Source organism: Leucoraja erinacea, chromosome 29 (genome assembly GCF_028641065.1).
Source record: "Leucoraja erinacea ecotype New England chromosome 29, Leri_hhj_1, whole genome shotgun sequence".
NCBI lineage: Eukaryota > Metazoa > Chordata > Chondrichthyes > Rajiformes > Rajidae > Leucoraja > Leucoraja erinaceus.
The window spans coordinates 3,951,286-3,969,068 of NC_073405.1; the positions used below are offsets into that span (position 1 = coordinate 3,951,286).

A 17,783-nucleotide genomic window follows, 5' to 3' on the forward strand; every position below is an offset into this window, starting at 1 on the left:
GTGTTATCTTCCTGCCCCAACTCCACGCCTGACATTGGGCCACACCAATAAGAAACTTGTTGGGGCGATGAAGACGTCACGAAAAGAATGAAGAACAGAGCCAGGCTGTAATTTTGTAAGTGAAGGCTGTTGTGTTGCGCGGCACATCTGCTTGTTTGCACTTGCCTGAGGGAGGCAGACCGATAACTCTACAGGTGTGTGGCTATCACTCAGGTGACCAACTTCTCAATGCTTTTCACAAGACTTGTAACCTGCCAACCACTTACCTGTTTTCTAATCACTGAAGCCAGCCTGAAGACACCATTTAGAGGTTTCAAAACCAGGATTCGGTCTCAGAACCCACAGGGAATAGAATAGCACAGGAATTAGTGTAGGAGGGAATTGCAGATGTTGGTACAGGTACAAAGAGCGAAGATGGAGGCAAAATGCTGGAGTAACTCAGCGGGACAGGCAGCATCTCTGGAGAGAAGGAATGGGTGACGTTTCGGGTCGAGACCCTTCTTCAGACTGAGAGTCAGGGGAAAGTAGGCATTACTTGAGGGGACTTTGCAGTGGCATGTACAGGAAAGATTTGCAGAATGTTGGTTTAAACCGAAGATGGACACAAAATTCTGGAGGGAGCAACTCAGCGGGACAGGCAGCATCTCTGGAGAGAAGGGTCCCGGGATGCTGCCTGCCCCGCTGAGTTACTCCAGCCATCTGTGTCTATGTGCAGACTGAGGAATGTGTAGGGTTGGCCCATTCGCCTCTTGCTGCTGCAGACCAAGATCCGCCCCTTGCCCAGCTTTGGAGACAGCTTTCGCCCTCCCCCTTGCTTCTCACCCCCCTCCTCCTCCTCCTCCCCCTCCCCCTTCTGTCCCACTCAGGTTAGGACTTTATTCCCTCCCTGGCCCGGATCCCCCAGCAAACAAAGAGCTCCAGGCTGATCAGGATCCCCCGACCCTGGAGGAATTCGCTGGCTATTGATTGGAAGCAGATGTCCCCCCGCTGCTCGCTGGTGCGCTCCCATTGATGGTAGGTACAAACTCTGGGCTTTGTCTGAAACTTTGCTACAGAGCTCCGGCTGCAACGCCGACTCCTCTTGCTGTTCACAGTGTCAGCACTTGGTGAGTGTGTGGGAGAGAGAGAGGGGGGGAGTTGAGACCGGTCTAATTTTATCTCTTTTCTCTCTCTGCAACCCCCCCCCCCCCCCCCCCCCCCACAACACCAGCCCGGCCGGAGTGGACCAGAGGGGAGCTAAGTGTGCAGCCGTCTCTCCCGGAGGCTTGTGCAGCATGGGGCCACGGTGGATAGGCAAGTTGGTGCTGGGATGTGCGGCTCTCGCCTGCCTTGCCACTGAAGCGGCGAAGGGCCAGCAAGAGGGCGACTTCAGGGCGGCAAGATTCGCCGCTGTCGCCGACAGAGACTCACAGTCGCGGGTCAGGAGACGAGGCCAAGACAACTTGAGAGGGTAAAGTTCATTCATTTGCCAATATCCGAACAAATTACAGTCAAATATCGAATCGATTACAGTCAGACACCCAATCGATTAGTCAGATATCGAGCCGATTACAAATATCTAGTCGATTACAGTCAGATATCTAATCGATTAGTCAGATACCTGATCGTTTACAGTCAGACATCTAATCGATTAGTCAGACATCTGATCGATTAGTCAGATACCTGGTCGATTACAGTCAGATATCTGATCGATTACAGTCGGATATCTAATCGATTACAGTCAGACATCTAATCGATTAGTCAGATATCTGATCGATTACAGTCAGATCTAGCCGATTAGTCAGATATCTGATCGATTACAGTCAGATATCTAATCGATTAGTCAGATATCGAGCCGATTACAGTCATAAGATACCTGATCGATCAGGGGATCTACAGTCCCAAACGTGACCCATTTCCCAAGCAAAGAGTCAACGTTCCCAAATCACCCATATTGAATACTAAAAGTTGACTGTGGCATGAAACAAACGCCGCTCGGCACCCGGGGTGAGCTGCCGTGCAAGAAAGGGGAGTTTGCAAAGTTAGGTGATCCTCTCCCCTGTTTGGCCACTTCCCACCCAAACCCCGACCCCCCGCCCGCTCCCATTTGCCTCCAACGCTGTGCTTTTGTGTGGAGAATGGGGTCGAGTGTTGGAGGCAGAGTTGGACTCGCAGCGAGAGGATGGATGCGGTTGCAAGGAGACGCCAGGCCTCTTTAAAGAGAGGGCGGCAGAACCGCTGATAAAGGGACAGAGTTGAGTCCCCTCAGGGCTGGGTTTTTACAGGTTTACTCTTGAAAGATGCCCATTTCTTTTGTCTTGGTTAGAATGTGATTTGGGGTGGGGAGTGAGGTGAGGCGATTGGGACTGGGGGCTTGGGGGGGGGGGGGGAATGATCTTTCAAAGTTGTGGTCAAGGAAAAAAAAACCCTCAAGCCACTCGCTTGAAGACTCGCTTGCAGCTTTTTTGTGTTTTAAAGAACCCCCGCATTTGAACTTTCGCGTACAGTTTCCATGTGAGTTTTGCTTTCATGCACTTTAACTAACGTTGGGGACCTAGGGACTCGAGTAGTAAAAGTCAGCACCAGAAATGAGCCCGCTGGAAACTAATTCAAACGCAAGGAGATGGGGGGGAGGGGTGACGGCTGGTTAATTGTGAGTGCATAAGTCACATTCCGCTGTGTGGGACATGGCATTTCAGGATGTTTAGCATTGTTTTAGGGGGATTCTGTGGTTTTAACCATGAAAACCTCTGCTGTGGTTTAAAAAAAAAACAAACAAGATGTGGATCTAATTAGTGAATATCACTCGCTGCAAATGCTTGGAGTTTTTGAAGCTGCAATGAGAAATGCACTGAAAACTGTATGTGGTTCAATGGAATCTGATCAGGGCCAATGCAGAGAAAGTGATTAGATACCACAAGTAATGTTACCCTGCATTGAATTTATTGCCAAAGAAATTTAAAGTCAATTTAAAATCGAGCCTAAATTAAATGTGTCTTGTGAGTTGTTTTCAAGAGAGAGTTAGATTTAGCTCTTAGGGCTAAAGGAATCTAGGGTTGTGGGGGGGGGGGGGGGAGGGGGGAATGCTGGAACAGGGTACAGATTTTGGAACATCAGCCATGATCATATTGAATGGTGGGTAGACACAAAACACTGGAGTAACTCAGCGGATCAGAATGGCAGTGCTGGCTCGAAGGGCTGAATGGCCTACTCCTGCACCTATTTTCTAAGTTTCTATGAAGGGCCGAATGGCCTACTCCTGCACCTATTTTCAATGTTTCTATGAAGGGCCGAATGGCCTACTCCTGCACCTATTTTCAATGTTTCTATGATGTTTAGATATTATGGATTCTGTTTAAATCGCAGACTCAGAAAGTATGTAGGACTTGAATTAGCATGTGAAGAAACGGGCATCTTTTAAAGTTGGCCGCATAAGTGTCCTTGAACATTGAAGGAGGGAAATGTTATGTTTTTGCCTGTTGTTGGCGGGCTGGAGAGGTTGCAAAAGCTGGACAACGAGTATTGTGTGTTTGATGCTGGTGGCCGGCCTGCTGTGGCTGTTAGAGTTGATTTTCCATGAACATTTTGTAATGCTCTTCCAATGAACTTTTAAGTGTCGGTCGAGTTGAAATGCACACACGTCGTTGCTGGGACCTTTGATCCAGACTAAGGCTCTATTGTGTAGGAAGGAACTGAACTGCAGATGCTGGTTTAAACCTTGCGTCAGGTTGCAAATTACACCCTGCATGTGTAGCCTTCACACATTCAAAGGTAGACACAAAATGCTGGATCGCTCAGCGGAATAGGTGGCATTCCGGGCCGAGACCCTTCTTCAGACGGGGGAAGGGAAAGGAGAGATATATAGACGGTGATGTAGAGAGATGTGGAACTAATGAATGAATGCATTCAGCAAGAGTAAAGCTGTTCCATTGTAACGGAACAGAGAGTGGTGAACCTGTGGAATTCTCTGCCACAGAAGGTAGTTGAGGCCAGTTCATTGGCTATATTTAAGAGGGAGTTAGACTGATAATATCTCATCTCCAGTCTGAAACCACCTTCTTTCACACACTGGGGGCAATGTTAGCACCTTACTATCCCCTATTAAGCCATTTGCATCAGGCTAGATGCAAGAAGATTGTTCCCGATGTTGGGGAAGTCAAGAACAAGGGGTCACAGTTTAAGGATAAGGAGGAAGTCTTTTAGGACCGAGATGAGAACATTTTTTTTCACACAGAGAGTGGTGATCTGTGGAATTCTCTGCCACGGAATGTAGTTGAGGCCACAGTTCATTGGCTATATTTAAGAGGGAGTTAGATGTGGCCCTTGTGGCTAAAGGGATCAGGGGGTATGGAGAGAAGGCAGGGATGGGATACTGAGTTGGATGATCAGCCATGATCATATTGAATGGCGGTGCAGGCTCGAAGGGACAAATGGCCTACTCCTGCACCTATTTACTATGTTTCTATGGAGGTGAGAGTCTCCTAAACCACACCCAGCAAAATCGTGATTTTAAAAGTTCGATTTGAGGGTTTAAGAATTATTTGACATGATCTACTCTGTATTCCTGCCTAACTCAAACCCATCGTCACATTTGGTGAAGACTGGACTATGCTGTGCTTCTGTGGGGATTTTTTCCGTAATTGCCTCTCGTAATTCTTCAGTGTCTTCATTTGATTTGATGAGAATTTGTCAAATAAAAGATTAACTGTATTTGCTTGTTATCTCTAGTAACTTTTATTATGTAAATTTACAAGGATGTTGTCAGGCCTAGAGAGTCTATATCAAGTCAAGTCAGGTTTATTTGTCACATACACATACGAGATGTGCAGTGAAATGAAAGTGGCGATGCTCGCGGACTTTTGTGCAAAAGACAAACAACAAAACAAAAACAAATTATAAACACAATCATAACACACATATTCTTTTACATAATAAATAATGGAAGGAAAAATGTTCTGTAGAGTTAGTCCCTGGTGAGATAGGCATGTACAGTCCGAATTGCCTCTGGGAAGAAACTCCTTCTCAACCTCTCCGTTTTCACCGCATGGCAACGGAGGCGTTTGCCTGACCGTAGCAGCTGGAACAGTCCGTTGCAGGGGTGGAAGGGGTCTCCCATGATTTTATTTGCTCTGCAGTTGCACCTCCTGATGTATAATCCTCCCCAACATTTTCACCACCTCCAACGGGATACAACCACTGGCCACATCTTCCCATCTCCACCCTTTTCTGCTTTCCGCAGAGACCGTTCCCTCCGAAACTCCCCGGTCAACTCGTCCCTTCCCACCCAAACCACCCCCTCCCCAGGTACTTTCCCCTGCAACCGCAGGAGATGCAACACCTGTTGCTTTACCTCCCCACTCGACTCCATCCAAGGACCCAAACAGTCTTTCCAGGTGAGGCAGAGGTTCACTTGCACCTCCTCCAACCTCATCTACTGTATTCGCTGTTCCAGGTGTCAACTTCTCTACATCGGCGAGACCAAGGGCAGGCTCGGCGATCATTTCGCTGAACACCTCCGCTCGGTCTACGTACCTGATCTCCAGGTGGCCCAGCACTTCAACTCCCCCTCCCATTCCCAATCCTTTTCTGTCCTGGGCCTCCTCCATTGTCAGAGTGAGGCCCAGCGCAAATTGGAGGAACAGCACCTCATATTTCACCCCAGAGGTATGAACATTGACTTCTCAATCTTCAGATAGCCCTTGCTTTCTTCCTCCATCCCCTTCCCCTTCCCAGTTCTCCCACTCTCTCCGGCTACATTCTATCTTTGTCCCGCACCTTCCCCTGAGATCAGTCTGAAGAAGGGTCTCGACTCAAAACGTCGCCCATTCCTTCTCTCCAGAGATGCTGCCTGTCCCACTGAGTTACTCCAGCATTTTGTGTCTACTTAGAGGGTGTGAGCTATAGGGAGAGGTTGAGCAGGCTGGGACTCTATTCCTTTGAGCGCAGCAGGATGAGGGGGTGATCTTATAGAGGTGTATAAAATCATGAGAGGAATAGATTGGATAGATGCACAGAGTCTCTTGCCCAGAGTTGGTGAATGAAGGACCAGAGGACATGGGTTCAAGGTGAACGGGAAAAGATTTAATGTGAACCTGAGGGGTAACTTTTTCACACAATGAGTGGTGGGTGTATGGAACAAGCTGCCAGAGGAGGTAGTTGAGGCTGGGATAGTCCCAATTAAGAAACAGGTTAGGATAGGGCAGGTTTGGAGGGACATAGACCAAAAGCAGGCAGGTGGGGCTAGTGGAGCTGGGTCATGTTGGTCGGTGTGGGCAAGTTGGGCTGAAGGGCCTGTTTCCACGCTGTATCATTCTGTGACTAACCTTATTTGTATCACTGATTGCTGCCCAGTCTGGAGAGAGCTTTGGGCATTCGTAAATGCTACACTCTCATGGAAACCTCCATCTGAGACCGCACAGTGCGGTGAGGTGGAGTCGGATTAAATCTGGGTCAAAGCCTTAATGAAGCCATATTCTAAGCATTCTGATTCATAAATGTTGCGGGATTGTCATCTGCAGAGAGATGATTCTGCCTGACTTGGATCCCAACCTGACTCTGAACTTGTATCGGTTGTAAATGAAAACACAAATACATGGAATTGTAATGGACTTCATGGTTCCTGGGCCTTAGGAATTATTATTATTTCTTGCAGATTTAGATCGGTTCAGAGATATGTTGCCTCACCTGCTGAGTTACGCCTGCATTTTATGCTAGGGACACAAATGTCTTTGTGTCTAAGTGTCATGTTGTGAATAAGGGCTAAGCCATTTAGGACGGAGATGGGGAAATAGATTTTTACACAGAGAGTTGCAAGTCTGTGGAATTCTCTGCCTCAGAGGGCGGTGGAGGCAGGTTCTCTGGATGCTTTCAAGAGAGAGCTAGATAGGGCTTTAAAGATAGCGGAGTCAGGGGATATGGGGAGAAGGCAGGAACGGGGTACTGATTGTGGATGATCAACCATGATCACATGGAATGGCGATGCTGGCTCGAAGGGCCGAATGGCCAACTCCTATTGTTTATTGATTCAAGGACAGTGTCTTCCCAGCTGTTATCAGGCAACTGAACCATCCCACCACAACCAGAGAGCAGTGCTGAACTACTATCTACCTCATTGGTGACCCTTGGACTATCCTTGATCGGACTTTGCTGGCTTTACCTTGCACTAAACGTTAATCCCTTATCATGTATCTGTACACTGTAAATGGCCCGATTGTAATCATGTATTGTCTTTCCGCTGACAGGTTAGCGCGCAACAAAAGCTTTTCACTGTACCTCGGTACACGTGACAATAAACTAAACTGAACTGAACTGAAGCTGGCTTACGAGACCTAGGGTTAAGAGACAAATTTCTTGAATAAACTGAACTACACTAAACGTCATAATTCATTGTTGATTGGAGTTAGTACAGATGGAGTTTAATAAATTGGAAGGAATTCAATGCTTAAAGGTTTCTGCTTTGGCACAGAGAAATACAGGCGATGACGGAAACTCAAAACCAAAGCAGAAACTGCTAGAAATACTCGCCAGGTCAGATAACATCGATAGGCAGGGAAACTAGAGGGTTTTTTTTTCAGTTGACGACCTTTCTTGAGAGCTTGGAATAGGTAGAACTAAAGCAAGTCCAAGATGCAGAGAAAGGAAGTGCTTTGTGTTTGTCCATGTTCTCTAGAGATGCTGCTGCCTTCTGTGGAGAGAGGATGGTCAAACATATTGATAAAGGGCAGTGGTCTGGCGGACAAGGTGTGAATAGTAAATAGGTGCAGGAGTAGGCCATTCGGCCCTTCGAGCCTGCACCGTCATTCAATATGATCATGGGTGATCATCCAACTCTGTATTCTGTACCTGCTTTCTCTCCATACCCCCGATCCCTTTAGCCACAAGGACCACATCTAACTCCCTCTTAAATATAGCCAATGAACTGTGGCGTCAACTACCTTCTGTGGCGGAGAATTGGTGCAGGCTCGAAGGGCCGAATGGCCTACTCCTGCACCTATTTATCTATATTTCTATGCTGCCCAGCTAGTGATGATTTTCTTCAGTTCCTTCCTCTGTTTAAAGCTTTTGTTGCGGGACGTTAACGCGTGACGTACGGCGTCGAGGCGGATGCGGGACGGCAGGCCGTTGCCGTACGGTCAGTTTTCCGCAGCCCCGCGCGATTTCGGGACCAGCTCCGCACAACTCCGCACATACGGCTCCGGCGATCGAAGTGGAACCAGCCCCGTGACGACATACGGTTTAAGCGGCCACGTTAGGTCGCGCTTGCGGCATGGAGTTGCGTGCGCGTGGAACCGGCCCTTTAGATCGCGCTTGCCGCATGGAGTCGCGTGTTCGTGGGACCGGCCCTTTAGATCGCGCTTGCCGCATGGAGTTGCGTGCGCGTGGGACCGGCCCTTTATTCATTGAAGATTTCACGGTAATTTTTCCCCCTTATTCTGTCGCCATTTTTCATTTCTTTGCTGGATTCCACGGCCAGCTGTTCTTCTGGCTGTTTTGTTTGCCCCCTCTTTGGATTGCGTCCTATCCGGGGGAGTGGTAGAGGCGGATACAAATTCAATGCATTAGGACAGGAGCTTGGATAAGAAAGGAGCAGAGGGATACGGCTTAATGCGGGCAAAGGGGATTAGTGTAGATGAGTTTCACGGTCGGCATGGATGACTTGAGCCAAAAGGCCCATGTGTGTGTGTGTGGCGTTCAACTCCGACATTCTCCATCCATCTTCTCCTTTGTAGGCCAGGGCCCAGCCCTCTTGCTTCATTTGTTTTGATGTTTGACAGGAGTGAATAATTGTTATGTCAAGTATCTCTTCGTTAACTATTACCAATTGCCGCCCCACATTCAATACATTTAGTAAAGGTCTTCATTCTTTCACCGCCAATTTGCTTCTTGTAATTCTTCTTGTGTTCAGGTTCAGGACACGGGTTTGTGAACCTGCTAGGTCAATAGACAATAGGTGCAGGAGCAGGCCATTCGGCCCTTCGAGCCAGCACCGTCACTCAATGTGATCGTGGCTGATCATCACCAATCAGTACCCCGTTCCTGCCTTCTCCCCATATCTCCCGACTCCGCTATTTTTAAGAACCCTCTCTTGAAAGCATCCAGAGAACCCGCCTCCACCGCCCTCTGAGGCAGTGAATTCCACAGACTCACCACTCTCTGTGAGAAGAAGTGTTTCCTCGTCTCCATTCTAAATGGCTTACTCCTTATTCTTAAACTGTGTGGCCCCTGGTTCTGTAGAGTCATTGGGTGATACAACATGGAAACAGGCCCTTCGGCCCAACTTGCCCACACTGGCCAACATGTCCCAGCTACACTAGTCCCACCTGCCTGCGTTTGGCCCACATCTGAATCCCTCCCGCAATATGAAGGAAGAACTCTGTCCTATTTTCTACACAGGCAGTTTGTTGTGGGGAGATCGCCCCTGTGTTCTGATGTCGTATGCAATGCCAGATCTGGACAGAGATACAAATGTGGCACTCCCACAGTGTTCTTTGATCTATAAACAGCTACAAAAGAATGAACAGGAGTTAGCTCAGCTGCAAACCTCCCGCTGCCTCAGCAAGGCCAGCAACATAATCAAGGACCAGTCCCACCCCGGCCACTCCCTCTTCTCCCCTCTCCCATCAGGCAAAAGGTACAGACGTGTGAAAACACACACCTCCAGATTCAGGGACAGTTTCTTCCCAGCTGTTATCAGGCAACTGAATCATCCTACCAACAACCAGAGAGCGGTGCTGAACTACTATCTACCTCTTTTGTGACCCTCGGACTATCCTTGATCGGACTTTGCTGGCTTTAGCTTGCACTAAACGTTATTCCCTTATCATGCATCTATACACTGTAAATGGCTCGCTTGTAATCATGTATTGTCTTTCTGCTGTGTAAGAAGGAACTGCAGATGCTGATTTCAACCGAAGATGGACACAAAAAGCTGGAGTAACTCAGCGGGACGGGCAGCATCTCTGGAGGGAAGGAATGGGTGACGTTTCGGGTCGAGACTGAGGTCTGAAGAAGAGTCTCGACCCAAAACGTCGCCCATGCATTCCCTCCAGAGATGCTGCCTGTCCCCGCTGAGTTACTCCAGCTTTTTGTGTCTATTGTCTTGCTGCTGACTGGTTAGCGCAGACACTGTGCCTCGGTATACGTGACAATAATCTAAACTGGACCAACTCATTCAGCTCTTCCATTCCACTTTAGACTTTAACCAGTGAGTGAAAGGGTGTGTGTAGTTCTTGTGTTGGTGGAGTTCCACGTGACTGTCCTTGCTCACCATCCTCTGCTGCTATGCAGCGTGCGAGCTTGTGAAACAGCCGTGGAAAGCAAGCCCATGATTAAGATTGACCGTTACATTTCCCAGCCAAATATCTTAACCCCCTTGGGTCCAGTAAACTGGTAGTCGCTCGAGATCTGGGGTCTTAAGAAGAGAGAATTTGAACAAGAAAAAAAACCTGCCAGACTGGAAGGCTGTGCTGTTGCCAATTCCTTCCATCAAAATGCAAGAAAATGAGGTTGGAAATGAAAAAGGAAGGATGTGCCGACTCTGGAGAGGGTCCAGAGGAGGTTTACAGGAGTGATCCCAGGAATGAGTGGCTTAGCATACGATGAGCATTTGACAGCACTGGGCCTGCACTCGCTGGAGTTTAGAAAGTTGAGGGGGGACCTCATTGAAACTTACAGAATAATGAAAGGCATAGATAGAGTGGATGTAGAGAGGATGTTTCCACTGGTGGGAGAGTCTAGGACCAGAGGTCACAGCCTCAGAATTAAAAGGCGCTCTTTTAGAAAGTAGCTGAGGAGGAACTTCTTTAGTCAGAGGGTAGTTAATCTGTGGAACTCATTGCCACTGAGGGCTGTGGAGGCCAAGTCAGTGGATATTTTTGAGGCAGAGATAGACACATTCTTGATTAGAACGGGTGTCGAGGATTACGGGGAGAAGGCAGGAAAATGGGGTTAGGAGGCAGAGATAGATCAGCCATGATTGAATGGTGGAGTAGACTCGATGGGCCGAATGGCCTAATTCTACTCCCATAACTTGTGAACCTCACCCGCTGAGTTTCTCCTGCATTTCTGTCTCCCTTCGGTAGAAGTGGTGATCACTGTCGCACACGATATTGTAAGGAATGACGATAAAGCACACACACACGCACACACACGCGCACACACACACACACACACACACACGCGCGCACATGCACACGCACACACACATGCACGCGCACACACACACACACACACACACACACACACACACACACACACACACACACACACACACACACACACACACACACACACACACACACACACACACACACACACACACACACACACACACACACACACAAAAATCCTATACTTCCAGCGGTGGATGTCGGCAGGAACTGGAGGACAGAGATGTGTGGTGAGTCCGTCACCGTTCCCGTCGAAAACCAGCGCCACTAACGTTTTTTGAACGATGATGAATGAATGTATGAATTTATTTATCTGTCGGAGTGAGGACTCTGTGTCTGGTTTTGTTCTGTTTAATAAAGAATAAATTCAAGCCATTTTAATATCTTGCTTTGATTAAAATTGCACCCATCTGGAATTGGGCAGGATTTGGGTTGTTGGAGGCCGGCATTGACGTTTTAAGGTGTATAACATGATGGTCGCATACGTTCGGCTGAAGTGTTCAATGTGCCCTGGTTGTGTGTGTATATGTATATGCATTTACTCTGCGTAGGAAGGAACTTCTGATGCTGTTTTAAACAGAAGATAGACCCCAAAATGCTGGAGTCACTCAGCGGGACAGGCAGCATCTCTGGAGAGAAGGAATGGGTGAAACTTCGGGTCTCAACCCAAATACGTCTCCCTTTAGACCTGCACTAATCTGGTTGTTTGAGAATGGTTAAGGAAGCATACGGTAACATAGGGCTTTAGAAATGGAGACATCGAGCAAGCAAGTCACAATGAACATAGATATATCCTTTATAAAACTATGATTAGTCCATGTTGAGTTTTGTGTCTAAATCTGATGGCATATGTATATTTTCTAGATTAGTACGGATGTCAGTGGTTATGGGGAGAAGACAGGAGAATGGGGTTAGAAGGGAGAGGGAAAAATCAGCCATGATTGAATGGCGGAGTAGACTCGATAGGCCGAATGGCCTAATTCTACTCCTATTCCTTATGACCCTATCACAATCGTTAGAAAAAAGCTGGAGAAACTCGGCGGGTGAGGCAGCATCTATGGAGCGAAAGAATAGGCGACGTTTCAGGTCGAGACCCTTCTGGAAACTCAGCGGGTGAGGCAGCATCTATGGAAACATAGAAACATGGAAACATAGAAATTAGGTGCAGGAGTAGGCCATTCGGCGCTTCGAGCCTGCACCGCCATTCAATATGATCATGGCTGATCATCCAACTCAGTATCCCGTACCTGCCTTCTCTCCATACCCCCTGATCCCCTTAGCCACAAGGGCCACATCTCCCTCTTAAATATAGCCAATGAACTGGCCTCAACTACCCTCTGTGGCAGAGAGTTCCAGAGATTCACCACCCTCTGTGTGAAAATGGAGCGAAGGAATAGGCGACGTTTCGGGTCGAGACCCTTCTGGAAACTCAGCGGGTGAGGCAGCATCTATGGAGCGAAGGAATAGGTGACGTTTCGGGTCGAGACCCTTCTTCGAAGGGTGTCGACCCGAAACGTCACCTATTCCTTCGCTCCATAGATGCTGCCTCACCCGCTGAGTTTCTCCTGCTTTATCGTCTGCCTTCGATTTTTCCGGCTTCTACAGTTCTTAAGCATAATCGTTAGAAAGATACAAGGAATGATAAGATGCCCAGTCCAGTGATGCTGCAACATAGCTCCAGTGACCTTGGTTCAATCCTGTTACCTGGTTTTGCTGCCTGTGTGACGTGTGTGCATCATTCTCGTGACAGAGTGGGATTCTTCAGGGCGCTCCAGTGTCCTCCCAGGTCGTAGATGTATGCATTGGTTGGTTACGTGGCGACTTTAAATCGTCCCCAACATGCGGGCGAACGGTCAGGGCCGGATTTGCGTACAAGCACCACAGGCTTAAGCGTAGGGCCTCGAGATCTAGGGGGACCTTGGCAGGGCCGGATTTACCTATAGGCTGATTGGGTGGGACCTAATGCCCCTGTCCCACTTAGGAAACCTGAACGGAAACCTCTGGAGACTTTGCGCCCCACCCAAGGTTTCCGTGCGGTTCCCGGAGGTTTATTACACTGTTCCCTTCATAGAGTGATACAGCATGGAAACAGGCCCTTCAGCCCAACCTGTCCACACTGGCCAACATGTCCCAGCTACAGTAGTCTCACCTGCCTGCATTTGGCCCATATCCCTCCAAACCAGCCCTATCCATAGAAACATAGAAATTAGATGCAGGAGTAGGCCATTCGGCCCTTCGGGCCTGCACCGCCATTCAATATGATCATGACTGATCATCCAACTCAGTATCCCGTACCTGCCTTCTCTCCATACCCCCTGATCCCCTTAGCCACAAGGGCCACATCTAACTCCCTCTTAAATATAGCCAATGAACTGGCTTCAACTACCCTCTGTGGCAGAGAGTTCCAGAGATTCACCACTCTGTGTGAAAAAAGTTCTCATCATCTCGGTTTTAAAGGATTTCCCCCTTATCCTTAAGCTGTGACCCCTTGTCCCGGACTTTCCCAACATCGGGAACAATCTTCCTGCATCTAGCCTGTCCAACCCCGTAAGAATTTTGTAAGTTTCTATAAGATCCCCTCTCAATCTCCTAAATTCTAGAGAGTATAAACCAAGTATCCAGTCTTTCTTCATAAGACAGTCCTGACATCCCAGGAATCAGTCTGGTGAACCTTCTCTGCACTCCCTCTATGGCAATAATGTCCTTCCTCAGATTTGGAGACCAAAACTGCACGCAATACTCCAGGTGTGGTCTCACCAAGACCCTGTACAACTGCAGTAGAACCTCCCTGCTCCCATACTCAAATCCTCTTGCTATGAAAGCCAACCTGTACCTGTCTAACTTTTTCTTAAATGTTGGGATAGTTCCTGCCTCAATGATCTCCTCTGGCAGCTTGTTCCATGCACCCACCACCCTTTGTGTGAAAATGTTACCCCTCAGATTCCTTAACCTATGTCCTTATGGTCTCGGCCCGAAACGTCGCCTATTTCCTTCGCTCCATAGATGCTGCCTCACCCACTGAGTTTCCCCAGCCATTTTTGTGTACCATCTTATACAAATTGTATCTATCCGTTCCTGCTATCTGAACTGGCAAAAACGGAGTCTTCACTTCACGAGCCAGCTCTCGTCTCATCTGACCACTCCCTGTGTCGTATCGCTGTAAGTTACACCCATCTACATAAATCCACACCCATCTATTGATCAAAACCCCACCCCAAGAGTTCAAAATGATACAGCGAGAAATATCTAGACATAATATAATATACAAAGAGTAACGAACTCAAGCATCAATGGCTCCGACACTAACATTAATTAACTTTTTTCTCTCCTTTCCTTTCAGGCCCAATGTGTGTGGATCTCGATTTCATTCCTACTGTTGTCCCGGATGGAAAACATTGCCCGGCGGCAACCAGTGTATTGTGCGTAAGTACTGCCAGTCCATCCACACTGAAGTAAGGACATATGATCATAAGTGATAGGAGCAGAATTAGGCCATTCAGCCCACTCAAGTCTACTCCGCCATTCAATCGAGGCTGATCTCTCTCTCCCTCCTAACCCCATTCTCCTGCCTTCTCCCCATAACGCATGACACCCGTACTAATCAAGAATCTATCTATCTCTACCTTAAAAATATCCACTGACTTGGCCTCCACAGCCTCCTGTGGCATTGAATTCCACAGATTCACCACCCTCTGACTAAAGAAATTCCTCCTCACCTCCTTCCAAAAAGGGACGTCCTTTAATTCTGAGGCTGTGACCTCTAGTCCCAGACTATCCCATTAGTGGAAACATCGTCTCCACATCAAACAGTGGGCCTCTTTATTTTGTGCTTATTGTCATCTTGGAGCTAACTCACATTTTATCATCGTGTGATTTCTGGAAAGGAGCCATTTAATGTTGCACTAAGACTTTGACCTCCTGCTGCTGAAGTACTCACTTTAGTATCTTCTGCCCTGTTCTGGTTAGCTCATCGTTTTCCAAATTGTGTCTGAAGAAGGGTTTCGGCCCAAAACGTTGCCTATTTCCTTCGCTCCATAGATGCTGCCTCACCCGCTGAGTTCCTCCAACTATTTTGTCTACCCTGTAGGTTAATTGGCTTGGAATGAATGTAAATTGTCCCCAGTGTGTATAGATAGAATAGTGTTGGGGAACGCAGGTCGGCATGGACTCGGTGGGCCGAAGGGCCTGTTTCCGCACTGTATCTCTAAACCAAGCGGACAAAACGGAAAATCTGTCACTCGCCCCGTGACTGCTTGGTATCACTTGAAGTGTAACACACATGCTGACTGTGTAAACATCGCACCATCATGTAAGTGTAAAAGTTCCTTCAGTATCAATTCAACTCCCAGCCGCTGCAGACCTAACATCACTGCGTGCGAGAGTGTAGCATCAATGTAACAGCCATAGCTTTAGATGAGTTAATGGTGGCCTACTGTGTCTTTGATTGTTTAGCACCATGCTGGCACTGTCTGAGGTGATTTTTCCTTTTGTCTTTGTCCAGCCATTTGTCGGAACACTTGCGGCGATGGTTTCTGCTCCAGACCAAATATATGCACGTGCTCCAACGGCCAGCTGTCGCCCGGTTGCGGATCTGGCTCCGGTAAGCGATACATCGGCACCAACAACACTTACGCACACAAATCAACAGCCAGACCCAGCATAAAGCGCATTCTATTCTAATAGTCACGTGAGCGACACGGAGGCGCAGCGGTAGAGTTGCCGCCGGACAGAGCTGGCAGTGCTGGAGAGAGACTTGTCCTTTTATTATCGTTGTTTTGTTCTTCGACCAGTCTCTACATAGGATAAGGGGGAAATCCTTTAAAACCGAGATGAGAAGAACTTTTTTCACACAAGAGAGTGGTGAATCTCTGGAACTCTCTGCCGCAGAGGGTAGTTGAGGCCACAGTTCATTGGCTATATTTAAGAGGGAGTTAGATGTGGCCCTTGTGGCTAAGGGGATCAGGGGGTATGGAGAGAAGGCAGGTACGGGATACTGAGTTGGATGATCAGCCATGATCATATTGAATGGCGGTGCAGGCTCGAAGGGCCGAATGGCCTCTACTCTCCTGCACCTAATTTCTATGTTTACATGGGAGAGACTAAATACAACACCATTGTGTGCGCTCTCTGATGCTTCATGCCAAGAAACACAGCAATATTCCCTAGTCAGGAGACTGCCTGGGAGGGAGAGCCTGTTGCTGTGAGCTGGGCTTCCCAGGCTTGTCTAATTATAAGTTAAATAGTTTGTATGTTTCATGCAGGAACGCCAGCTTTGTTGAATTTCCACTAGATTGTACTGCTTTCCTTCGGGTTCTTTATCCCAGTTGGGGCTGCGTGAGTTGCAAACGTTGAATATGTTCAATGCATGGTCGGCACGGTGGCGCAGCGGTAGAGTTGCTGCCTCGCAGCGCCGGAGACCCGGGTTCGATCCCGACTACGGATGCTGTCTGTACGGAGTTTGTACGTTCTCCCCGTGACCTGCGTGGGTTTTTCTCCGAGATCTTCGGTTTCCTCCCACACTCCGAAGTCGTACGGGTTTGTAGATTCAATGGCTTGGTGTAAATATCCTTGGCTTTACTCAAATAGTTTAAAACACTTCCATCTTCCTCTAGTCGTGGGGGTGGAGGATGGGGGGGGGGGGGGGGGGGCCTCACAAGTGGAATAGCCTAAGGCATCTCTTCATCTAAATCCGGCACTGCCCCTGACTCTCAGTCTCAACCCGAATCGTCACCCATTCCATCTCTCCTGAGATGCTGCCTGTCCCGCTGAGTTACTCCAGTATTCGGTGTCTATCGTAGGTGTAGAATATGCACAGAGTGAATAACTGGGAGACTCGAGTCTGGCTTCATTTGCCTTGTGCCTGTAACACACTGGGTGCCAGTAACATATTGGGATATTCCAGCTTTATTCTTCCAAGTTCAAGATTGAATTGCAGCTGCGCTCAAAATGATTGCGTGAGGCACTACTGTATCGGTGACTGCCAGAGACTTGAGGTCACTAATTGCATTTTATTTTGGTAGTCGATGGAAAAATGCTCGAGTATCACTCGGCTTGTACTCGCTAGAATTTAGAAGATTGAGGGGGGATCTTATAGAAACTTACAAAATTCTTAAGGGGTTGGACAGGCCAGATGCAGGAAGATTGTTCCCGATGTCGGGGAAGTCCAGAACTAGGGGTCACAGTTTAAGGATAGAGGGGAAATCTTTTAGGACCGAGATGAGGAAAACATTTTTCACACAGAGAGTGATGAACCTGTGGAATTCTCTTCCACAGAAGGTAGTTGAGGCCATAGTTCATTGGCTATATTTAAGAGGGAGTTAGATGTGGCCCTTGTGGCTAAAGCGATCAGGGGGTATGGAGAGAAGACAGGTACAGGATACTGAGTTGGATGATCAGCCATGACCATATTGAATGGCGGTGCAGGCTCGAAGGGCCGAATGGCCTCTACTCCTGCACCTATTGTCTATGTTTTTGTTTTTTTTCTATGTTTTCTACGTTATAAAATCAGTTGCTGTTCTTCATGTTTAGTCCTACTCTGACGATATTACATTGAAGCAGTGATAGTGGTCTAGCTGACAGGGCCAATGATGTTCCCGCTCAAAGTGAGCGCTAATCCCGACAGTTAACCTCGGGAAA

The 17,783-nt window shown here is 48.0% G+C and overlaps 1 protein-coding gene across 1 annotated transcript in view; it reads left to right on the forward strand.

The window, feature by feature from the left end:
* The first annotated feature begins 1,017 nt into the window (after positions 1-1,017).
* fbn2b (fibrillin 2b) overlaps positions 1,018-17,783 on the forward strand; it is a 202,553-nt gene continuing 185,787 nt past the window's right edge. Inside the window, 4 exon segments of the mRNA XM_055658365.1 lie at positions 1,018-1,106; positions 1,211-1,450; positions 14,488-14,570; positions 15,649-15,747. Of these exon segments, the coding sequence (XP_055514340.1) occupies positions 1,275-1,450; positions 14,488-14,570; positions 15,649-15,747 (358 nt within the window). The 5' untranslated portion in view covers positions 1,018-1,106; positions 1,211-1,274.